Source organism: Colobus angolensis, unplaced genomic scaffold (assembly GCF_000951035.1).
Source record: "Colobus angolensis palliatus isolate OR3802 unplaced genomic scaffold, Cang.pa_1.0 Scaffold175, whole genome shotgun sequence".
Lineage (NCBI taxonomy): Eukaryota > Metazoa > Chordata > Mammalia > Primates > Cercopithecidae > Colobus > Colobus angolensis.
Window position 1 is genome coordinate 5,255,743 of NW_012114877.1, and position 26,073 is coordinate 5,281,815.

General features: G+C 40.9%; 1 protein-coding gene across 6 annotated transcripts in view; it reads left to right on the top strand.

Moving 5' to 3' along the window:
* The window catches only part of CREB5 (cAMP responsive element binding protein 5), a 554,145-nt gene that overhangs the window by 515,793 nt on the left and 12,279 nt on the right, over positions 1–26,073 (top strand). For all 6 annotated transcript variants that reach the window (XM_011938612.1, XM_011938610.1, XM_011938609.1 and 3 more), the window contains 2 exons: positions 16,647–16,970; positions 21,629–21,856. In XM_011938612.1, the coding sequence (XP_011794002.1) occupies positions 16,647–16,970; positions 21,629–21,856 (552 nt within the window). The remainder of the gene's footprint in view (positions 1–16,646; positions 16,971–21,628; positions 21,857–26,073) is intronic.

The following is a 26,073-nucleotide window of genomic DNA, read 5'->3' on the forward strand; positions in this document are numbered from 1 at the left end:
CTGGGAGTTGGAGACTGGAGCTGTTCCTATGGCTCTCAGTTTTCTAATCTGTGAAATGAAATATTCTTGGGCCAGGTGGGCTCTACATCTCTTTCAGTTATTAGATCCTACGGTTATAGAAAACTAAATTCTTTTTTGTTGTTGTTTTTTGAGACAAGGTCTTGCTCTGTTGCCCAGGCTAAAATGCAGGCTGCACTGCAGCCTCGACCTCCCTGGATCAAGCCATCCTCCCACATCAGCCTCCTGAGTAGCTTGGACTACAGGCATGTACTACCACACCTGGCTAAATTTTGTATGTTTTGTAGAGACAGGTTTTGCCTTGTTGCCTAAGCTGGTCTCAAACTCCTAGGCTCAAGCAATCTTCCCACCTTGGCCTTCCAAAGTGCTGGGATTACAGGCATGAACCACCACGCCTGGCCTGAAAACTAGATTCTTAACTCTGCTATCATCATTGCCATTCTTGAACCACAGAGTGGTTTGATGAACTTCATTAAGGACAGAGAGGATATGTCACAAAGACATTTTGTTATTTAGCTGAATTTTGACACCAGTCAATTTTAATACCACATGATAGTGGTCCTGTGGTGTCTCCTTCAAAGTAATAAAATAAATAACATAGATAAATGTCGTTTAGTCATGGTTTAGTTAACCTGGCTGTCAGGTTAAGGCAGGGTTTCTCAGCTGTGGCATTATTGACATTCTGGGCTGGATAATTATTTGCTGTGGGGCGAGGGGGCAGGTAGTCTGTCTGTCTTGTACATTGTAGAATGTCGTTTAGCAGCGTCCCTACCCACTAGATGCCAGTACCACAGCACCCTCCTCCCACCCCAAGTTGTGACAATCAAAAGTGTCTCCAGATATTGCCAAATGTCACCCAAAGGGAAAAACTGCCCTCAGTTGAGAACCACTAGGTTAAGCCATGACCAGGTTAGGCCAGGGTTAACTACATAGATTTGATGTGTTACCATCTAAAAACACTAGTTAGCCCCACAGCAATAGTACCATCTATTTAATTCAAGTTAGAACAATCTAACCTCATTCTAAAATCTCAACAGAAACAATCCCTTTAATCTATCATGTTACAGTGCATCGCAGGCAATGGACTCTACTGCATTTTGAGTTTTTTGGAAATAGGCAGTATCGTCTTTGTCTTGGTATTCTTACCGTGCACAGAGTAAACGCTTAGCAAATTATTGAAAGAATGAACAACTTGCTCCAAAACACCAGAGAAGTGCAGAATGAGGAACTGCCATGCTCAGGCAGTCATTCTGCATGATTCTTATTCTACAGGAGGAAATGAAGCAAGTGTTTGCCAGTTGGAAGGGTAGAAGGAATCTTTGGGAGGGAGGCTGCCATTACCCTCGCTGAAGTGAAGCCAGGTTAAAAACCTCTTCTGGTTAAAACAAAAAAGGCCATGGAACATTTAATGACGAGCCTCAGTACATCACAGCCCACGCTGTACATCACCCAGGCTCCCTCGGAAATAAGAGTAAAAGATTCAGTTGCTTTATGTCTTCTGTATTCCTACATTGACGTATATTTTGGTGGCATGGGACTGTGGAATCTCAGATGTGCATCTGCCATGTTAATCTCCCTAACATGGGAGTCCTCCTGTTTTTTCTGATGTGCCTGAAGAGTATGACTTTAAGTTGCATTTGAAATGTTTCACTCAGTTGTCCTGACAAGTTAATTTTCTCAGAATACACAGAAACCACCTATATGTGTCACTATAGATGCTAGTACTGCACTGAGTTTGTTTTCATGTTTGTTGTTTTATAAGTATTATTTGAATCACTGAATGCAAGCATTAGATCTGACTCATGAGGTTTGTGGATTTCATCTGATATGACTTTGTAATCATTAAGTTCTCAAATGAACAAAGTTGATTTATTGTGAGAGTGTTCACCTCTTAACTGGGTATTTGTCATTTAGGAGGAAATCCACCAGACTAGTGCTGCACCGTATCTTTTAGTCCCCTCTCCCCATCCTCACCAGGGATGTCTTAGTTTCAAAATAGGTCTCCCCAATAGGTCCATTTATTGAGTTTGAATGGCAAGTGCTTTGGAAACACCCTGCCTTATCAGCACTCCATAAAATGTTCTCTATTGTAGCATCCTTTTGATAATATAGTTAATTAACAACTGATGTTACAGAGATTTTAACTGTGAGATCAAAATTAAGCAAAGAGCAATGGAATAGAAAGAGCACATCTGTAGGACTTACCATCTCTGCACATGAAACCAAGGCTCAAAATTAGGATTCAAAGAGAAGTGTAACTGTCATTTCAGAAGGTGGATTCATACAGCAATGAGTATCAGTTTCATCAGCATGGGTCATGAACACACATTCCTAGAGTCCCATATTTCTATCTAATGATACATACTCTATCCTTAAATCTAAAAAACAAAAATAGATCAAAATTTTAGAACCTGGGGTGAGAGAAGAAAGAGACTTAGGAGAATGAGAATATGCCTCTGTTTCCATTTATTTTCCCTCTGTCTCTGTCTGTCCAATCTTCCACCCCAAGAACACCAAGGAAATCAATGCTGTAGACCCAGATTGAATTAAACATTTTTGAATAGAATGAATGAAAGCACTTAGGTGCATTTTCTCTTGTTGGAAACTGATTTCAAAACTTTTTTTTTACTTTTGTTTAGGGAAACAGTTGGGGTTGGTTGCAGAACGGTATAATATTTATTTATTTATTTGTTTACAAATTGAATTTTAGTACATATCCCTCCTTCTTCCAGAAAGGATTTTAAGCTTCTAAATAATACAAATCAATTCAGTTCATTTAAAAAATGGTCCTACTCATAGCAAATGTTATCCAACCATAATAAATTGAGTATTTGGCTATTGACAGTTGCCCTCCTTGGCAAAGCATGCAATATGTGGTGTCTCACCAAGGAAGCTTAATGATGATCTACTTCCCATAGTGAATGGGCTTTGGAAGGCAATCAAAGGATACATTTTAGCAGAAAAAAAAAAAGAAGGGGAAAAACTAGCAGGCACTGAATCAGTACCAAGAAAAACAATCCCTCCCTACTTGAAAAAAGATTCACACTCAGATGGGCTTGGTCCCATCAGTTAGTCAGACCAGAACTAAGTGGTGAGCTCACTTTTTGGGGACATGTTGGAGGCAACGTTTCAATCCAAACCCAGAGTAGCAACATCTGCCTAGCAGGAGAAGCAGTCACTAAATGCAGAAGGCCCTTCCCCTGGTAAGTTGAGCTTCACCTTTGTGAGCTCTCCAGATACAGATATGCTCCTTAAGCATGATGCTGTTCATATTAAGTCAGGCTGGTTGGAATATGTCACAGAAATGGGAGAACTCCCCACTGCTAGACCTGCCATCACCATTTCCACTTGGCTTAGCGGTTGACACATTTGGTTAACCATTTTGTTAGCCTCTGGTTAACCACTTATGGTTTGAAAACCTTACAGAAGTGGGAAAATTTCCATACATAATCTTATGCATATAAAAGCAACCCTATAGGATGCAATTCCTTCCTTATCTGCCACACCAAATCCACACCAAATCTTGCTGGCATGTGGTAAAAAGAAGAACCTACTTGATAATACCCCTTTGGTGATTAATTTATCTGGAAACTAGGGTGGAGTGCACAATTCTCCAAAAAAAAGGAATTGAGCTTCTTTTGAGTTTGGAATACTTTGACTCAATCTTGTATTCACTTCTCTTTTGGAATGATTCTGCCTTATCATTATACATTTATAAATACCAGTGCCCTTGGATCATGTATGTTTTCTACCTTCAGCTAGAGCTGACTTGTTTTCTTTCTTGATACTCTCACGCGTCTTCTTTCTTTCTGTGTGTCCTTGTTTCTCACCTTCCTTCTTGCCTTCCCCATCTTGCTCTTTATCATCCACCATCTTTCTTTTAACCAAGAGGCTCTCCAGCTAAGTAGGTCACACCACAAAGAAAAGCAGGAGGTTCAAATTCCTTCCCTTTATTGACTCCTAAGAGATCACTTAACATTTCTTCACAGGAATTTTCTACATCTCCAAAAGGCAGGGAATAATTTTTGTCACCTATTTCATAGTTTAATATCTGCAAGGTACTGATTTAGGGCAAGCTACTACATATTATTGTCAGTCCCTGGTGAGCAGTTGCTTAAAAGAAATTTGGAGCCAGAAAAGAAATTGCTTGATCTGGAAAGGAAGACAGATCATGAAAATGATATCTTAAGCTTGTAAGAAGATAAATTTTTAGAGAGGCCAATTTCAATTAATAAATCAACCAGAAAGCTTTCTATTTGGCATTTTTAGAATGGTACTCAGTTGTGACAATGTGATTTAAAGAGATGGTTCCACACTTTCCACCCCACCACCCCCATTACTTGTGTTGTAGGCAGTAAAATAGTAGATTCAGGTATCTGGTTCATTGAATTGTACACCATAAAGACAATAGAAATGGAGATGTAAAAAGATAGCTTAGCAAGGGCCAGTGATTCTACTGTCAAAAATGTGCCAAATAGGATGGGTGTGGTGGCTCACACCTGTAATCCCAGCACCTTGGGAGGCCGATGAAGGCTGATCACTAGAGGCCAGGAGTTCGAGACCAGCCTGGTGAACGTGGTGAAATCCCATCTTTACTAAAAATACAAAAATTAGTTGGCGTAGTTGCAAGTGCCTGTAATCCCAGCTACTTGGGAGGCTGAGGCATGAGACTTGCTTGAAAGTGAGAGGTGGAGGTTGCAGCGAGCCAAGATCATGCCACTGCATTCCAGCCTGGGTGATAGAGCAAGACTCTGTCTCAAAAAATAAAATTGCCAAATAATTAATAATTGTCATATCACATGAAAAAAAACAAAGCAAAACTAGAAAAACTCTGAAACTAGAATAAAGCATAGAATGCTCAATATTTTCTAATACCTGATTATTACTGAAATTTTAACAATTTGGTTGAGAACCGGTATGATTTGGATGCATATCAGCTCAGAAGGAAGTTGCTCCTCATTTTTCAGTTGGAAATGCTGTGCACTGTCATCTTCTTGGGCATAATTCAAAAGCTCTTTTTAAGCACAACTTTCTAGACACACACACACACACACACACACACACAGCACCAGATTCTTAATAGATTATGAATGACTCTTCTTTAAATGCCTTGAATGTAGACATGCAGGGGAAAGAAGAAAAGATTCTGTATTTTTTGTTCTGGCTTTCTTGAGCACAGCTTTCTTCTCCTTGGTGTGGTTTACCTGAAATATTGAAGACCATGCTCTTATCAGTGATGACTGGTCTCCATCCTGTGTCCCTCAGAGGCTTCTACAGGTCTGGCTCAGGGAGACCAGGCAGTGGACAAATGGCATCATGGATTCTCACTGTGCTCAGAGTCCAGGAGCTATTTATAAATGGGCTGTTTGGGTGGTCAGGTGACTGCTGGGTTGGGTACTGTATGATCCAGACCACTCACAGGCAGACCTTCTCTTTAGCAGGATGGTAGAACTGTCACAGCAAGTTGATTTGGCTATTGGTCCGATGACTTTGGACCACTAATAGAAAGTCCAAAAAGGAAGTAAGGCAGGTGCTTAAGAATCAGAGAGTATTGCAATCCCTCTCTCTCTTGCTTCCCCTGACCCCCACTGACTTCTCCTCCCTCTCCCCACTCCTCTCATATCAGTGGTGAGTACTGGGGGCCCCCACACTTTGAGGTCTCAGGCAGGGGTGAGATTCAGAGGCAACAGATAACAAGGAGGACCCAAATACACCATCACTATTTTCCCAAGGAGAAAAAGCAGGACTGGACACCCACAGAGCACATTAGACAGTCTCAGACATGGATACCAAGGGACAAGACAATCTAAACTTCCATACAATCAACTTACCCTATCATTAGAAAAACCAGGAGACTTCTTACTAGAAAAAGTTTGAGGCCCTGTTGACCAGAACACCAAATGTCTACAACAGAGGCCCAGTGGTTCACATCTTGCTATTTCCCAACAACCGGAGGGAAACCAGATGACAGCTGTCTGGAAGGGTAGACATGTGTGGGGAGAAGGTTCCATCTCCAGTCCCCTGAGGGCTTTCTAGTCAAACTTTCAGATTCAAAAGTTTAAGCATCAGTTATTGAGATGCCCTCTGGGAATGGAGCAAGGGGCAGTGTCCATCAAGCGAGCCGAGCATAGCCACCCTCCCAAGGGAGTGGGGGAGGATGTGCTAGAGAGCTGGGTGATGTGATAGCGATTGGCTGTCCCACCTGAGCAGCACACTGCCAAATCCTGCACCTCCTGTGGCACACACTGCAAAGGGACCGTTGTCACGATCGTCACCAAGCACATACCCAATGACTACTATGCATTGAAAAGGTGCCATTTATGTAGCTAGAGTTGCCCTCTGTCCATCTTGCTTGAGATTTGGGGACATGTAACATTGAAGAGAAATCCTATCCATCACTATTCATTGCACCCCTTTTTGCCAAATAATTAGGTCACCCACTCAGGAAAGGCCCTGTGATACACATGTGGAGTAAAGTTTGCTGTGGGAACTTGAACTCTGAATTTCCTGACTTCTGTGCAATTAAAACCCCAAAGTTAATGCTGCATTAGCATGGATTTTCCATGGTGGATTATAAACGCAAAGTTCTATGTTTCATATGTATTTTTCTAACATATGTTACTGCCTGTGTTTCTGATTAAAAGTTCATCCAAAATAAAATAACAAGGGATTACTTTTTTCCCAATAGAACCTTCTTCTTCTATAAAAGCTGGAAATAAGCCCTCACCTAAAGTTACCCAGGTTTGCAGGTGCTGAGATTTTAGAGGTGAGTAGTGTTTGTTAGCAAGACAAAGGGCATTATTCTCCCTGCAATCACTACCAGAAAGTGTTCTTTCTGTAAAGAAAATTATAGGCCACTGCTTCAAAGATATTACAAAATTAGGCACTACTACTGGAGACTTTCAGGCAGCAGGCAGGCTGGCAATCAACAAATACTTACTCTACATCCATTGTGCATTTAGTGACTTTAAAATTCCCAGGGAAACTAGGATATAATATTTTCTAGATTCAAATTAGTACCTGAGGTTATGCCATAATGCTTAAGGAGCTCAGTGGCCGGAAAGGAACAGGGGATCTATAATATCTCACCTGAGTATGGGGATATTGATGGAATAAGAAAATCAGACCCCCAAAAAGGCTTTTTAAAGCTGAACTTGTCAGGGCATTTATTCCCTTTAGATATCCTTTAAGAGACACCCAGCCTTCATTCCCTACATGTGCACACCTGCACACACACACACACACACACACACACTCTGTCACCACCACCACTGTCTCTGCCCAGAAATTGAACCCAACTAAATGGATCAATTCATCCGATTTTGTTAAAAAACTAATGAACACTTTTTAGAAATCATCAAACATGCCAAGATGTGTATATAGGGATGTTCATCCCAGTGTTATAGAGGAAAAATAGAAACAGCATGCCTGCCCATCAATTCAGAATTGGGATACTCCCCTAGAGAAAAATCCAGCACTATTAGATATGATGTTTAGATCTTCGGTGGGGGCAGGCAGGTGAGGGATCTGGACTTGTATGGTTCACATTATGGCCCTGCAGAGAACAGGACTCACTCTCTTGAGTTCTCTAATCTAGTTTTATTGATACAGCAGAAAAATCATGTCAGCTATTTTGATGTCTGCATTGCATAGTGATGCTTTATGAAGTCAAAATCCCCACACCCTGCTGTTATATAAATGTTAGCCCCAAGCTATATATTTTCTAAGCTGCTTTGGATAGTAGATGCTTTTTGTTTTGTTTTTGTTAACCAAGCATAAGATGTTATACTGATTCCTGTTAAATTTCTCATTAGACAAGATCTTTGCGGATACTGATTCTTCGTCCAGTGTGTTAAACACTCTCGACTAGCTTTGTATTATACACAGTTGGATGGCTGTGGCTTCTGCATTTTCTCTTTGGTTCTAAGCCAGCTGGTAGATAATAGAATTGTAAGAAAAGGAGGGTACCAGTATCTGGCAGAGGAGTCAAATTCTGAGGCAAATACTAAAAGCCTGGCATTGACTTTAGCCATTCTAGGGCAAATATCTTTTTGGTCTTCATTGTTTCATAATGCAGTGTTTCACATAAGGTGACATCAAAATAAATAGCAATAAGTCTCAGATGAAGTCAAGCGTTCTGTATCAGCCCACTGTCAGAAGAGGTTCTCATTTTGCTTTTTTTTTTAAATATTTTTAAATTGAGACAGAATCCACATAAAATAAAATTAACTGTTTTTTTTGTTTGTTTGTTTGTTTGTTTTTTTTTTTGCTCTATCGCCCAGGCTGGAGTGCAGTGGCATGACCTCGGCTCACTGCCACCTCCACCTTCTGGGATTCAAGCAATTCTCCTGCCTCAGCCTCCCAAGTAGCTGGAATTATGGGCACGCACCACTACATCCCGCTAATTTTTGTATTTTTAGTGGAGACAGGGTTTCACCACGTTGGCCAGGCTAGTCTCAAACTCCTGACCTCAAGTGATCTGCCTGCCTTGACCTCCCAAAGTGCTGGGATTACAGGTGTGAGCCACCGCACCCACCCGGCCCAAATTAACCATTTTAAGGTGTGCATTTTGGTGCCATTTAGTACATTCAACATGTTGTGCAACTATCATCTTTGTCTAGTTCCAAAATATTTTCATTATCTCAAAAGGAAACCCTGGGACCGTTAAGCAATGACTTGGTCCTCCCCTCAGCCTCCAGCAATAAGTAGTCTGTTTTTTTGTCTCTATGATTTAAGTATTTCTAGGTATTTTATGTAAATATAATCATACAAAACGTGATCTTTTGTGTCTGGCTTGTTTCGTTTAGTATAATGCTTTTGGGATTCATCTATGTTGTAGGATATATCTGTGTTTCATTCCTTTGTATGGACAAATAATATTCCATTATGCTTTATTTTTCATCAAAAGCTGATCATTAACCTCATCCCTACCCACCCGCTCCTCGTCCACAAAACAACTCTACTCAGTTCCATCGACTCTGCTGTATATCTTATGGTTTACATAGATTCTCATCTCATTATGTACCCCCATTTCACAGAAGAGGAATTTGAAGCTTAAGGTGAATACCCAATATCCTGGAGCCAGGCTTTAAAAGCAAGACTTCTCACTCTAAGTCTTCTGTTGTTTTTCCGAAGTTCTCTGCAATGATAACTTTTCTTTCTTTGTTTTAGACATTGACCCAACTCATTTCTCCAACAGATTTCTTTACTTAGTAAATCTCAACTTGGATCCTTTCTCTGATGAAATAGGGAATGAAGAATCCTGCCCTCCTTTGTTAGAGAGATGAAGGCACATGGCGCTAAGTGGTTTACTTCTCTAAGGACCTAGAGCTGCCTTATAATAGAGCTAAGACTAGCTCTGGCTCTCAGGATAGCAGTTTGTTCTAAAAGTTGCTAAAATGCACAGCCTCTTAAAATGCTCACCCTCCTGCTGAATTATAAAAGACAGCCACTGAGTATAAGAGACGCAGGGAAGTGGTATCTGAAATAAAATAATTCTATAAATGTGCATTCATTAATTTCTTCATTCAGCAAGAATAAATTCAAGGCTCACTCTTACAGGACTGTAATTAATATATGATTTAGATACTAATATGAAAAAGGCTGGCAGGGAAATTGCTAAGATTTGTCTCTGGGGTTTGACTTTTTAGACATCAAAGTGCAATGTATCACCTAGCACTTAGGTCTGATCAAGCACCAAATTCTTCTTCTTGCTTACATTAGATTTGCTGAAGTTCCACTTTTCTGAAATACCATCCTTACTCGTGAGCTAGCATGGTGCTTCATCCTGTGATACTCCATGCATCCTTTGCCAATGGACCAGAGTATTGATTTATATATAATACAACTTTTTGTGTTATTTACTAATTATATCCTTTCTAATATCTTCAGTTAATAAGTGTGAATGATGTAATGTGACAAATAAAAGGAATATTTATTTTTCTAGGTCTTATGGAATCCTTTTCCTCCTGGGTAATGTTTCCTTCCAACCTGGTGGACTTATTTGAAGTTTTATTAGCAAACCAAAATCTAAATCAGAATACTTAAATTGTGGAACCATCAAAACTGAGTTACCTTATGAAAGTTTTTAAAGGAACAGATTTTATTCCAAGTGATTAAGCCAAATATGATCTTAGTTAATCCCGTGCACAGCACGGAACAGTTGTTTTTCTGTCTATTGCCACATCTCCAAGTTTTGAAAGCATTTGGGGATCTAAGCTGGCCATTTATAGTTGTTAAAGTCAGTGGATAAATATCAATTTGGGCTTCTTTAGTAATTCAGAAAGAATTTCAGAAATCTTTGATACCTAGAGGAAGTCGGTAATCATTGCTATTAAAAGCAATGAAGTGAAGACTTCATACAGTCAAGGCTTTTGGTCTCAAACCACTGACTGGACCATTCAGAAGCCTGTGTTGACTGCTTTTGTGGATCAACTGTGTTTGAAAAGTGAAAAAAAGCAGAGAAATTACAGTAATGCTTTGGAAAGGCTACAGAGGACGATTATTTTGTATTTGAAAGGAAATATGAGTTCAGATTTTGTCATATTTGTATGTAGACAGCCTCTTACTTCTGTGGTCAACCCAGAAACACTACATTTTAATATTTTCACATTTTTTTTCTGGGGCAAAAACCAACAGCCATTTATAATTAAAACCTTTCTGGAAAGAATATTCCAACCTTCCTCACTCTCACTCAATTGAATTTCAATTAATGTTTAATAATTCGGCTCGGCTCTCAGAATCTATAAAGCATAAGCAGTCAGCCTTGTCGAAGATGGAGAAGTGATGTTTTCACAGTTCCACCAATGTTTCTAATTGGCATGAGCCACTTGCTAATGGGAGATAAATTGCCCGGGGTGGGTGTGGGTGGATGTGCTGTGTGTATGCACACTCACGCAGGCACACAAGCATGCATGCTTGTGGCTGTAATGACGTGTGGGTGTACCCAGGCTTCACCCGACATGCCATGATGCAAACTTGAGCTAAACGGGAAATTAAAGAGGGACCAGGGCTGGGCCATGACAGCAGTGGCCACACTGGGATGGGAGGAGGTGGATAGTTGGTTCCTTACCAAGAACCCGGCAGCAGGCCCACCCTCCCATCACGGACAGCGGACAGGAGCTTAGAAAATACATGGACCAAATGAAAATGACCCCTTTTGACTGAAACTAGCTGTGCGTCAGGCTTCTCGCCGCCTCTCCTAATTTTCTCTCATATAAATGAACATGGTAAGAAGATGACAGAAAGTTGACAAGAATCATTTTTCTTTCTTTCTTGCAGTCGTGTCAGTAATAGCCCTGGGTTTTATAGCTGAAAAATATATGTTTATTTGCTCATTAATTTTCCTCTCTCTCCCTTGCCTTTTCTTGGCATTAGGTGGAATGTTATTTAAAACAAGACACAGTTCAACTTCAAAAAGAAAAATCATTCTGCAAAATACAGCTTAGACCCATTTACTGGTCATTTATCATCCCTAAGAGAGTGGAGTAGAAATTTCTATATTTGGGAGATTTGAATGATTTACAGTGCAACTGCGGCTCTTGTTGGCACCAGGATCCAGGGACGCAGTAGGCTCCTTAGGACTTTGAGGAGTGTCCCAAACTGTTTCGAAATGACACGGAGAATATTCAATGTGGCATATGCAGAGCAGCTTGATAATCACTTATCTTCACTGCATTCACACAGGCTGCTGCTCAGAGGGTAGACTTAACCCAGAGGCCTGTGATTTTCTGAAGAGTGATCAAAAATCTTCACCTCCACATCTAAATGTGTATTTCTTCTCTCTGGTGTTTTAAAAAGCTTAGCTTTATGCATCTTCCATTTCCTTCAAATAGTGGGCAAATAACAATATGCCTATTATGGTACCTGGCACATAGTTGAAGCCCAATAAACATTTGTTGAGTAAATAAATAGTTAAGTAGAATGTTATAAGCATTGCTAGCATTATTGTGTTGGCCTGAACAGTGCAAGAATAGACTTGAGGCAATCAAGTAATTTCCCTTAACAGTATAAGCTAATTATTTGAGAGATGAAGATCTGGTGCATCATATTTATTTGTCAGGTTCCATTTGCTCCTAATTAAAGGTGGAAAAGTTGTTTGTAGCTTTGAAGGGATGGCACAATGACCCACTCCTACATAGATTTTTTTTATTTTCCTTGCCAAATTTTCAAGGAAAATACATCAAGATAAAATTAACAGGCATTCCTCTTACTTACTTCTGTTTTCTTTTCTCTGTTACTGTTTTCTAGAGGGCAGGCAGGGTGTGGAGCAGGAAACTGTTTTGACTGTATTTTTATAGCCCGTCTGCCTACATGACTTCTGTAGTTGATTCTGCTAACCTTGATTGACTAATAAAATCATCCTCCCACATAAATAGCAGATATAGTGATCCAAGATTAAAATGCTGCATTTATCGTAAGCCTAGACAGTTTAATTCATTCCTTCATTCATTCCACAAATATGAATTCAGTGTATCATATGTGTCAGGCTCTGTGCTAAAGCTGTGAATTTAACACTGAGCAAATTCTAACATGGTTTCTGCTCTAAGCTTACAATCTGAGATGGTTGATGAATATCAATTAAATAATCATACTAAAAGTATATAGCTACAAACTAAGTTATTTTTTAAAAGAAATATGGTTCTACTAGGATCATATAACAACAGGAACTGATTTACACTAGGAAACCAGGGAGAAATTTACTAAGGAGAAGGCTGGACTGAAGAAAGGGAATGTCTGAAGAAAGGGAAAGAGCATCCTAGGCAAGAAGATTGTGAAATGCGAAGGCCCCATGTCTGGGGGTGCATGATGCACTGAATGTTGGTCAGTGTGGCTGGGTGGGAAGAGAAAGGGCTGATGGGAAGGCAGGCCCATGCCCTGCAGGGACCACACCTAGGCCATATGAAGAGCTTTGACCTTCATCCCCTAAGCATTAGACAGACTTACAAGGGTTAAAGCCAAGGGTGAGGAAGTAGAGGCAGGGAGAAGGGATGCATGGCCCTTATCATGTCTGTGTTTTGGATTGGGGAAATGTAAGTATCAGTTCTTCACAAATACAAGGGAGATGAAGACGCTGAGCCCTGGATAATCCTTTCTTTGCTGCAGATGAAGTTCCTGAAAATTCTTTACCATCCATTCTCCCTTCCACTAAATTTCAGAAAGAGTGCATCCAGGTCCCTAGCTGTGTGCTGAGTAACACTTGCACGTGGCCATTGCTGGACCATGCAGCAATAACACCTCCTCTTGTCAGCTCTTCTAGCCCCTTCTCACTCTTTCTGCTTTTCCTTTTGATGATGGGGCGGTGGCAAAACACAGTTCATTTCTGTTTTTGGCAAAGTGTGAATGGCATGGCTTGTGGCACCTTCTCTCCTGGTTTAGAGAGCAAGCTTTGGAGGTAGAGTGGCTTTGCCCCTCGTTTAGCCTTACAGGGTTGTTCTGAGGATTAGGTGGCTTGATATTTGTAAAACATATAGAACAAGAACTGGCACATAGCCAGTACTTAGTTAATGATAGCCATTATTATTACCTATTTTGTGAATATATTGCTAAAGGGACAAAAAGCAGGATACAAAACGATGTATTAAAAGGGCTTATACAAATGTATCCTAATAAATGCAAAGCAAATGTCTGAGGATATGTGGTGGTTACATCTGAGGAACGGGACTGGGGTTTAGGGGAGAAAGCTAGGCAAGTGGCTTTTACTTTTTCATCTAATATTTTTGTAGTGATTGATTTTTTATTATAAAGAGTATACTTTTATAGTAATGAAATTACAAGGAATAGTTTAGAAAGTCCATCCATACTTTCCATCATGTCAGTTTTTTTAAAAGGCATGATGATTTCAACATAACCTCTTTTCATATTTTTTCATCCTTAAATTCGGAGATATCATCCAAAAACTTTTCTTGGGGTAAAGAAACATGTATCTAAAACCCAGCAATTTCCCGGATTTTCATTTCTTTGCTATGCCATAGTCAAATAAAAGTTTTTATAATTACATGCTATTTTAATTCCACAGTTATAAAATTATTCTAGTTATTCTTTCATCTCTCCATATACATATATAGAGTTGTCTGGAATGCTGTTCACCCACCAGATATAAACAACGCGTTTGGCTTCATTGTTGCTGACTTCATTGCAAAGCATTGCTTAAATTTTTATAATAAGCATTTTTATAAAAACAATGAAATCATTGCTCAAAATTGGAGATGAGAAGTGTTAGTTCACTCTTCTGTTTAGAAGTAAACATGGCCAGGCATGGTGGCTCACGCCTGTAATCCCAGCACTTTGGGAGGCCGAGGCAGGCAGATCACGAGGTCAAAAGATGGAGACCATCCCGGCCAACATGGTGAAGCCCTGTCTCTACTAAAAATACAAAAATTAGCTGGGCATGGTGGCACACGCCTGTAGTCCCAGCTACTCAGGAGGCTGAGGCAGGAGAATCGCTTGAACCCAACAGGTGGAGGTTGCAGTGAGATCATGCCACTGTACTCCAGCCTGGCAACAGAGCAAGACTCCATCTAAAAAAAAAAAAAAAGGAAACACAGTACCCAGCACCCAGCATCTCATCTTTTCCAGACATTTAGGATGCTGAACTTCTTCAGGAAGAAGTTGAGTAGCTGTTGTGCAGTATCTGTTGCTCATGAAGGAGGTGAGAAGTGGACTATGTGGTTACTGAATCAGGATGATGAAAATATTTGAAATGATCTCATATTAACATCATACAGTCTACCATGCTTTCCTCTTGTTATTTATTTATTTTTTTCTTAGCAGGTAGAGGCTTTTTATGTTTAACTAAGGATTTTGATTAATTGAATTGGTATTTTTCAATAGTGTATGTAACCGGTTGAGAATCATTAATATTGTACAACGTTAGAGCATGGTAGCTTTGATCATCATTTAAATACAACTGTTTCCTTGCCCAGCAATTATACACCACTATCATGGATCAGATAAGAACATAAATCTGGAGAGAACTTTGAGTCCCCTGGTAAATACTTCATGAAGCCAATGGGAGCTTGCCAATTAGACAATCATCTCTGCATAAGATGTATTTCCAACGAGTAACTGCATTATACAGTCCTTAGCATATTGTGCCCCTCGGGATATGATGATAATTGACTGTGTCACAGAAGAAACAATTTGAAGAAACTGGGACTAAGCTGATTATCAACTGAACCTTTAGAACAGGGTTAGCAAATGATGGCCCAAGGGCCAAATCTGGCCCGCTGCCTAATTTTATCCAGTGCATGAACTAAGAATGGTTTTTACGTTTTAAGTGACTGGGGAAAAAGAATCAAAAGTAGAATAACATTTCATGACATGTAAAAATTACATGAAATTCAGATTTCCTGTCCCTGAAGTTGTATTAGAACATAGCAGATTCATTCATTTACACATTGTCTGCAGCTGCTTTTGCACCACAATTTCAGAGTTGAGTAGTTGAGACAGAGAAGATAAGAGAAGAAAATATTGACTGTCTGACTCTTTATAGAAAAAGTTTGCTGACCCTTCCTTTAGACTCAGGTACAAGTTATTTGTGTGCATGTCTGCTTATGAATGGATAATGCTTCTGTGTTAGAAATATATCTGGCCGGTTGATGTGGCCATCAAAGGAGGTGCAATACTCCATATTCTTCTATTTTCCTCACTCCCTTCTCAAAGTCAAAAGAAAGCTATTGAGTGAGAAAAATTAGAGTATTGGAAGGGACCATAAGAAAGATATTGGTAACAGAAAAGACCTACACATTACCTCGAAAGCTTGTAAATTACTAACTCTAATTTTAAGCCCTGAAATCAGATTTGTTCTCTACATTTTAAATTTTGAAATTATTTATTCGCTGTGTCTGAGAAATCTTTTGAGAAGCAAGAGCATTTGTTCTTGTGATTCTTACAAAATACAGTGGCTGGCCGGGTGCAGAGGTTCACGCCTGTAATCCCAGCACTTTGGGAGGCCAAGGCGGATGGATCACGAGGTCAGGAGTTCAAGACCAGCCTGGTCAAGATGGTGAAAGCCCATCTCTACTAAAAATACAAAAATTAGCTGGGCATGGTAGCAGATGCCTGTAATCCCAGCTACTCAGAAGGCTGAGACAGAGAATTGCTTGAAGCCAGGAGGCGGAGGTTGCAGTGTGCCGAGATCGCACCACTGCACCCTAGCCTGAGCGACAGAGTAAGACTCTGTCTCAAAAAAAAAAAAAAATTAAAAAACAAAATACAGTGGCACACCAGATGGAGGCTCTTTGTTCAATGGCATTATCATATTGAATGGTGCTCTTTGGTGTATGCTTGCATTCAGTTGTAGATAAGATATAATGCATGACTGGATAATAGGAAATACCTTTTAGTAGAATGTGTAATTCTTGATAGGATATCCTGTCCATTGGCTTTGACAGTTGAATTAACCTATTTGGCTGACATGGACCTTCCTAATGACCACAGTATGTAAGAAAATATGAAACTAATACAAAAGCTATCTTGTACTGGTAGCAAGATAGCTACTGGTAGGAAACATTAGCAATAGTATCTAAAATATAGAATTGAAAATGTGAGTCATTTTGCTTTTAAATCTCTATCATGTACATGACTGACTTCAGTTGTTCCCTCCCCTCCCTTTTGTTCTGTTTCAGAGGTTGAAGGCTGCATTGACTCACCACCCTGCTGCCATGTCAAATGGGAACATGAACACCATGGGACACATGATGGAGATGATGGGCTCCCGGCAGGACCAGACGCCACACCATCACATGCACTCGCACCCACATCAGCACCAGACACTGCCACCCCACCACCCTTACCCACACCAGCACCAGCACCCAGCGCACCATCCTCACCCTCAACCCCATCACCAGCAGAATCATCCACATCATCACTCCCATTCCCACCTTCATGCACACCCAGCACATCACCAGACCTCGCCACATCCGCCCCTGCACACCGGCAACCAAGCACAGGTAGACCTTTTCTGTGATCTCTTTCCCCTTATTATTCTCTTTCTTAACAGTACAAGCTCTAATGCTGGGGTCATTTGCAGCAATCTTGTTTGACAAGCCCAGGTGTTCTATCTCACATTCTAGGGAGCTCTGTTTATCTCCTAGGAGGCAACTCTTACCCGTAAGACCCTACCAGATCATAATTTCTATAAATAATATACTAAATAATATCAGGTCTAGTCTCTAAGGGCAAGTATAAACTTTAAGTTCTCCAAAATCTATTTCTGCAGTATGTCAGAAAGTTAGCCCCTCCCAAAAGTAATATGAATCAATGGATTAGGAAGAACTTAAATTTGTGAAGAAAGATGTGAATTAAGAATGAGAAAAACAAGTTAATTCTAACCCTGGTTCTAGCTGCTGTTTTAAAACATCATAGAGACTGAATTTTGTCACCTGTAAAATGGAAGTTAAATACAACAGGCAATCTTCTGAGTAACAGTGAATGTTAAAAAATCTAACGAGTAACAATTCAAGGCAGACAAAGAAGCTCCATCATGGATGCTAGGGCATAAGGTGCTGTGTAAATGGTGAAGAGAGGTGACTCATCCCCCTGAATGAGAAATGCGTTGGAGGGAACAGAAAGAGAGCCAAGTTCTGTAGATGATCAGACCAAGAGAAAGGCCAAATCCCAGTGGGGGAGAGTCACCAGGAGTGGCTGTAAAGAAAGCCAGCATTTAGACAAAACTGAAAGAGGGTTGGGGGACCAGGCAGACGTTATGTCACCCACGGCCAAGAAGAGAGGCGAGTCCTGTACTGGAGTGAGTTTTAGTAAGTGGATGAAGGGCATGTCCAGGAGCATGGCTGGGCCTAGACACTTTGGATCCTCAAGCAGAATGACCTTCATCCATACCCTCCACCCAGTCCACACTGCCAGCTTCCAACCAGCTGGATCAGAAGGGTGTCGGAAGCGTGGAACCGTCAAATAACACTTATTCACTGTCTCCTCTGTCGTCTGCCTCTGGAGACGAGACCTTACACCAGGCAGCTTTTTGAACTCTTGAGCCCCCCTCCATTATCATGCACCAAACCTGGACAGCCATCCACAGAATGGGTCAGGCACAAGCAACTCTCTAAGCTATTCATTAGATAAACTGTCTTTTGCAAGGTCCTTAGAGGTGTTCTACATTGTGAATAAGAATTGAGCATTAGAGTGAGATAACCTTAACTTGTTTCCTGGCTTCCTCACTGTGTGATCGTGAACAGAAACGATGAACCTCTCTAACCCTTAGTTTTCCCATCTGTAAAATGGGGCTGGGAAATAGTAGACTAAACTCTAGGCTCTTGAGTATTAAATAAGAGAATCTCTGTAAAGCCCTTGGCACAGTGTTCAAAATATGTTATTCCAAACCAAAATAATAGAAGTTTAGCAAATTGTATAGCAATCAAACGTTACCCAGAGAACCTTTTTGGTCACATTTTTAGTCAAATGCCATACTAGAACATGTATTTAGAAAGGAAAAAAAAAAAAAACTACAAAGTCAACGATGGTCAAATTGATTCACATAGGTACTTAGTTTATAAGGAAACAAGAACATCAAGGTTTGGTCACCTCTGTGGGCAAGTTATTTCACAGGGCAAGTTATATAACAATTCTTTGAATACAAAAGCCATTCACTAGCTAATTACCAATTAGCCAGTTGCCCTCTGTTTCAAGTCAGTAAGTGGCCAATTGTATATGCAATTAGTTAATTGCTATTATAATTAGCTTCATGAACAGTTACTTCTTTTAATTGTATACTAAAAAGAAAGAGCCCAGGTTGGTCTTGCTAAAATTTGAACCAGATCATTTAGGCAGTATCCCAAAATACCACTTTTAAATTGTATTAAATTGTATTAACTTGGCTGATCACTGAGATCTTGCCATTTTTCTTAATTGTATGATTATCTGAAAGTAGGAATAGAATCCTTTCAACTCTGAGATTCTAAGATGATTTGGAATAAATTCTGCCTTTTTGAAATTATAATTGATTACTTTTGATCAAAATTTTCAGAGCATCTATGCCAAGAGAATTCTGCTTTAAAAATAAAATTACAAGCAACAATAATTACCAGTTACACAGATTCTGGTTTTAGGAATGTATTTGCATTTTCTCCTGGCTTCTTGTGTTCCTCCTGAGTGTAAGGATGTAATTGTAGAGTGCTGGTTTCAAGGAATTTCTCTTAACCAATCCTGAACCTACATTACACCTGAAACCACGTCACTTATGCCTTTGGGTGAAGACACATGAAAAGTGTCATGGGCTACATTGATTAAACTTAGGGTAGGAGGATACAGAATTGAAATATAAGTCCCTGCAATGGAGATTTGAAAACATTTTTTTCCTATTTGAGGGTTTTGTCTGGGGCTGGCAATAAGAGATGATAATTCACAAAAGGAAACAGTTAAAGGCAAAAATACCCAAGCAGTTAGCACATTCCCTCTTAATGCTTTTCTTTGCAGTAGTTAGCTCAGGAATTAGTATCCGAAATGGCAAGTGGTAAGCCTTTGCCAATAACAAGGATGACGTCTTCACTAGCAATTCTGATGAGTAAGACCTTACACAGTTAATTTATTTTGTTATTCCTCTATAATCGGGAGGAAAATAGTCACCAACAAACAGTTCTAGAAAATGTCTTTGCTGGCCGGGTGTGGTGGCTCACGCCTGTAATCTCAGCATTTTGGGAGGCCGAGGCGGGTGGATCACCAGGTCAGGAGTTCAAGACCAGCCTGGCCAAGATGGTGAAACCCCGTCTCAACTAAAAACTACAAAAATTAGCCAGGCATGGTGGCAGGTGCCTGTAATCCCAGCTACTTGGGTGACTGAGGCAGGAGAATCGCCTGAACCCAGGCAGCTGAGGTTGCAGTGAGCTGAGATCATGCCACTGCACTCCAGCCTGGGTAACAGAGAGAGACTTTGTCTCAAGAAAAAAAGAAAATGTCTTTGCTTTACATAAAATTACTGAGATGCAGTTCAACCTCAACCCTGGGCCTGATTCTTTTACAGTTAGTCATAGAAGGTTTGATAGAGTTTTGGATTAAAATATATCACCATCAGTCAACTGATGTCAACCAGTAGCCATTATTAGTGCAATTACAGTCATTCTGATTGATTTCAATCATAGTGCTGGAATGTGGTAGAAAAGATTGTTGGGCTTCATTTTTAAAACTTTTGGCCTGTTATTTCTGCAGGTTAAATGTCTCTTGTAAAACAACTTTATAGGTATTACAGTCATAAACCTGAGTGACTGAGAAATGGGAGAGGAAAAAAAAAAACCACCTTTTATTGAGAATGAAGGAGGAGGAAGGAATGAAGTGCATGAGGGAAAGCATTAGGTGTCCAGACATATAAAGAGTCAGTCGTAGAAATTTCACAAGGTGCTGTGTGTCTGCCTTATGAATAGAAATAAAGCTGTATGTGTGGGGGTCTCCAAGCCTTAGATGTTGCTGAGTCCCACACAGACCTTGCAAGAACTCTATAAGCATAGTAAAATTTTGTAATAAAGTGCTTTGCCACTCTTAGGATTTCCTTCTAATGTAAGTGTATGGTAATGCACAAGCAACTCTCACTATCTCATACACACAGGGTGTGACAGGGCTCAGTGCTGCTCCAGGCATCGATTTAACGCTTTCAAAGGCCCAGCTTCCCAATCACCTAGAAAGCTCTCCTGGATCTCCTTTCACCCTGGTGAGCCCTCTGAGGGGCAGGCAGGCCCAGTTGGAGTGTGCAGGTCCAGCTAGTCCTCTGCATTAAGAACTGTGAAATAGTCAAAATAGGATTTCACCTGCTTTCCTGGCTTCATGGGCTTCTTTTGATAGGAGTCACAGTGGCAACGATGTCCCAGAGGTGTGTTAGGAGCACAACTTTACCACTGTTAGAATGAAAGGAGCCCACAACCTGCTCAGAGGTTTTCTGCAGATGACAGTTGAGTCATCCATATTGTAATAATAACCCTGATCTTTCTGTTTTCACCCTGTAGCCATACATTGGCTATTTTAAAGTTGTTTATTTGTTTTTGTTTTTGTTTTTTAGAGACAAGGTCTTGCTGTGTTGCCCAGGCTGGAGTGCAGTGGCACAATCATAGCTCATGGCAACCTCGACCTCCTGGGCTCAAGCAAGCCTCCCACCTCAGCCTCCTGAGTAGTTAGAACTGCAGGCATGCACCACCATGCCTGGCTAATTTTTCCATTTTTTTTGTAGACACAGGGTCTTGCTATGTTGCCGAGGCTGGTCTGAAACTCCCGGCCTCAAATGATCCTCCCACCCCACCTGGCCCTTACTTTAAAGTTTTTAAACACACCGTCAGTAAAACATTTTTAATAGCTGAAGGAGAAAAATAAATGTTTCCTCTACCATGATTCGGCTAAATGCCTGTCAGGGAAAAATCCATCTGACTACATCTTTTCACGAGTCATTCCTATATCTTGCCAACACATCACCAGAATATAGGTCAGTGATGCTTTTTATTTTCTTTTCTGTGTGTGATTTTATCATTTATTTCATTCATAGGAGGCAAGTCTCATATGCTGACTGAAGCAATAGACTTTCTGTGCTTTGCATTTTAACATCAGCTTGGGTTTCTTCCCTTACCTAACGCGTCCTTCCCTATCCCCATCACCTCCTCCCTCTCCGTCTCAGCAGGTTTCACCAGCAACACAACAGATGCAGCCAACCCAGACAATACAGCCACCCCAGCCCACAGGGGGGCGCCGGCGAAGGGTGGTGGACGAGGATCCCGACGAGAGGCGGCGGAAATTTCTGGAACGGAACCGGGCAGCTGCCACCCGCTGCAGACAGAAGAGGAAGGTCTGGGTGATGTCATTGGAAAAGAAAGCAGAAGAACTCACCCAGACAAACATGCAGCTTCAGGTGCAGCCCACGGTGTCCTTCCCCGGGACTCAAAGGCCCTCTGCTCCGCGGGCATTTCCGGCCCCGACAGGCACTTGTTGACCTAAGCAGTGATGCCACACACTTAGTCCACAGAGGAGCCGCAGCCTCACTCCTCGAGCTTTATTAATTCCGGGACACTCTACAAAACAAAATTAACGGTTCAGTTTTTCAATCAATTTGCCCACAGAGCTCTGAGAAGGGGGGACCTACCCAACTAAGTTGTAGGGCTGGGAGCACAGGCTTTTAATCCGACAGAAATCCAAACCCTGGTTCAGCAATTACTTGCTAGGTTTAACTCTCTGGCTCTCTGTTTCTTCCTCTATAGAATGGGAATCATAACTTTATAGAGTTGTTACATTAGGGGGACTAAACAAACTAATGTCTCCAAAGCAGTTGCCCAGTGCCTGGCCCATAATAAACCTTCAACTGAAAAGGAGCTGTTCGTTATATTCACTAGGTTGAGGGGGTTGCCTTGACTTATACTTGATTATCTCTATTTTTGTTTCACATGGAAGAAAGAAAGGTTTATGGTCATTATGTAGCTCTGAAAGAAAAGGCATGTTTTCATCTCATTTACCAACTCACCAAGATTTGAATCTTGCATAATTTTTGCTTTTATGAATGGCTTAACTGGGGAGATTTTATAATGAGTCCCAGAAGTGTCTGGGAGTGTCTAAGAGAAAAGGAAGAAACTCTAGTACCCGGGCTTCTCCAGCAGACTTTATAGTTTATAATGATGCAGTTCAGAGCATTTGTTCTAATGTTAAAAATATGTGCACTATTTATCAGCAGAAAAAAAGGCAAGTAAATAGACACGTATGCGACCCACAGTCCAGGGATAGCATTAAGAGTCGTGGATTATACTCCAGTGCTTCCAGAAGCTGAGAGAATGGCCAAAGAGAGTGGGGCAGGGAGAAAAGTACCCTACATAGGGAGACTCTGCACTTTAAGAGTTCATGGGGTCTGGGTGCAGTGGCCCACACCTGTAATCCCAGCACTTGGGGAGGCTAATCACTTTGGGAGGTGGCCGGATCACTTGGGGTCAGGAGTTTGACCAGCCTGGCCAAGGTGCAGAAACACTGTCTCTACTAAAAATACAAAAAAATTTGCCGTGCTGGCACACGCCTGTAGTCCCAGCTACTCAGGAGGCTAAGGCAGGAGAATGGCTTGAATGCAGGAGGGGGAGTCTGTAGCGAGCCAAGATCGCACCACTGTACTCCAGCCTGGGCAACAGGGTGAGACTCTGTCTCAAAAAAAAAAATAAAACAGTTAATGGCTAGGCATTAGTAGGTTACTTTCATCTTCTTCCCACACCTAGTTCTCTGTGCATCCTTAGAAAGGAACAGTTAGGATGCCAAACCTCAAAGCCTTTGCATATTCAGTTTCATTAAATGGAGATGGCTTGGGGCTTCCAGTGTACAAATTGAAAGTATATAAGGAAAGTGTGTGTTGTATGAGGGCCTGAATTTCATAATTTATGGATGTTCATTTTTCCCCCTAAATGTGTCATTCTTTTTGTGATAGATATGATGAGCAAGAAACTGGGAAACATATAGCAGATGTGAGGAAAATAAGATAATGATTCCAGCACTAACTTGCATGCTGCGGGAAGATTGGGACTGTCTCTTACTACTCCCTCCACCCACTATCTATCTGCTGTTTATAGTGTGGTGTCTACACTCAGTAACTTATTTGTTGAATAAATGAATGGGTTCCCCTGTTTATAGTATAGTGTCTACACTCAGTAACCATTTGTTAAATAAATGAATGAATTCCTCATTGCTGGAGTGTCTAAGAATTGGCTGCTTGACTACTTGGCAAGGATGTGATTGCAGGGAGTCAAGCCACCAGAAAAATGGCTGGACTCAAACACCTTTAAAGCCACTTGTAGAATCTGCTAGGCATAGTAGTATCTGAGAAACTTTTAGGTAGAATGTGGTTAAGCATTTTTCTTTTTTGAGACAGGGCCTCACTCCATTGCCCAGGCTGGAGGGCAGCTTACTACAGCCTTGACCTCCTGGACTCGAGTGTTCCTCCCACCTCAGCCTCCCAAAGTGTACATCACAACGCCTGGCTAATTTTTTTTTTTTTCCTCTAGAGACAAGGTCTTATTATGTTGCCCAGGCTGGTCTCAAACTCCTGGGCTCAAGCAACCCTCCAACCTCAGCCTCCCAAAATGTTAGGATTATAGGTGTGAGCCTCTACGCCCAGCCAAGCATTTTTAATATTAATAATCATATTTTAATTTTGATGTGTATTGAAAAATGTAATTAGAAGATCAAATCTGCAGTTTCAAAGATATTAGTAAGAAGGCTAAATTATTCAAAATTGAGTAAATTTGCACAAACATGTTAAGTAAATAAAAGTTCTTGTATATATGAACCTAGTAAATATTACAGCAGTGGTTCTCTGATAACTGAAGCTGGGGAAACCCAGGAATTTGCCACCATTTCTGAGGTCTGCAAGAGGATGATGCAAACATGTAGGTTTTCTCAGTCTTGGCCCTATTGACTTCTGGGCTCAATCATTCTTTGTTGTTCCCTGTGCATTGCAGGCTATTTAGCAGCATCCTTGGCCTTTACCCACTACGTATCAGGAGCACACCTTCCACCTATGACAACCAAAGAATCTCCAGACATTGCCAGATGTCCCCTGGTGGTGATTGGGAAGGGAAGTTGGGTGGCAAAATCAGCCTTAGTTAGGAACCACTGCTTAGATGAAGGAGCCAAAAATAGCCAGCTGGCACATATCAGCTGCCAAGGCTTTAAATCAGTTTTAACTAAAATGAGTCCTTGCAGAATTCCTTCAGGGTATTGACTGTGATCCTAATGCATGCAAACATGGAGGGATCATAGCAGAGAGCCAGGAAAGTAAAGATGTCCATTGACTTTGAGGCCAGAGGTGTTCGTGACTTGGCATATGCGTATTTATGATTGCTTTTACAAAACATACAAGGTAAATTTACCCTTTGCTAGACCCTAATGCACTGATTTTTTTTCACATTTCTTTAGAGCCAAATGGCTAAGGAAAAAAAGGAGCTAGAACTCTAGCTCCCAAAACCAGAAAAAAAAAAAAAAAAATCCTACTGAGTTCATGTGACAGGCACCAATATCTTTTGGTAGTTAAAACAGTACCCAAAAAAGGGACAGTCTCTGAACAGACTAAATTGTTGATATTTTCCAACCACTGCTTTGCCTTGGAGGGACAGAAGCCACAACCGCCCAGTGTTCTCTCTGAAGCTGAGTGTCCTGCATCAGGCCCTGGGATGCTGGAGAGGATGCTGCAGATTCCGCTACCTTTGAATGACCCTTTCCCTCTCACTGGACCTTTGTCAAAAGAAAAAGGTGGCTCTCTTGAGGCTGGACCAGTGAGCCAAATTTTAAGTAAACAGAAATGGAAGGTGCTAAGCAAACAAACTCCAGCCAAATGGAATATCCAAGGTCTGGATGGCCAGCTGCCACTTTTGAGTTGTTTTCCAGCATAGAACCCTCTAGTTAGGCTGCAGCATTTCAGATTGGAAAAACCAGACCTAAGAAAACAAAATCAAACTCCCAGACTTCATTTCCTAGTCTCACAACACATCTCTGCCCAAGAGGTCCAAAAAGGTATAGGAATTGGGGAAAATATTAGAAACCACCTAATCTGACATTTTATGGAGAAAGAAACTGAGGTTAGGGAAATGATGGGTCTTCCCAAATGTCACACAATGAGTGGGTGGCAGAATGAGGACTCAGGGAAGTCTCCTGTTGACCTAACCCACTTCTTTGTGGTCTTTTATTTTAGAAACTCCGTAAGCCAAAGAAATCCATGTTCTTTTTTCTGATACTAAGTGACTAAGATCAGCTCTAAATTCATCAGCTGCTGATGTGGTACTCAGTAGAACGTCTGTGTTCAGTAGAGGATATGGAAATCATCTGGTCACCCATGGAAATAATTGCTTTTCTTTTTTAGTGCAAAGACACATGGTCTAAGTTGCTGCTGAAATTTTGGACACATGAGCCCAGGTCTGGGACTTGGCAAGTGAATCGGCCAGATGGGAACTGTTGCTTGACAAATTGAAAGTTCTTTGTTTCAGAGTGAACCAAACCTGGTCTCAGCTAATCTACCAAAACAAAAAAGCTGGGGGAGGGTATATTGTAGGGCCCATTTTGATAATTATTTTTTTGGCACAAACTACTGCTTACACCAAAAAGCAC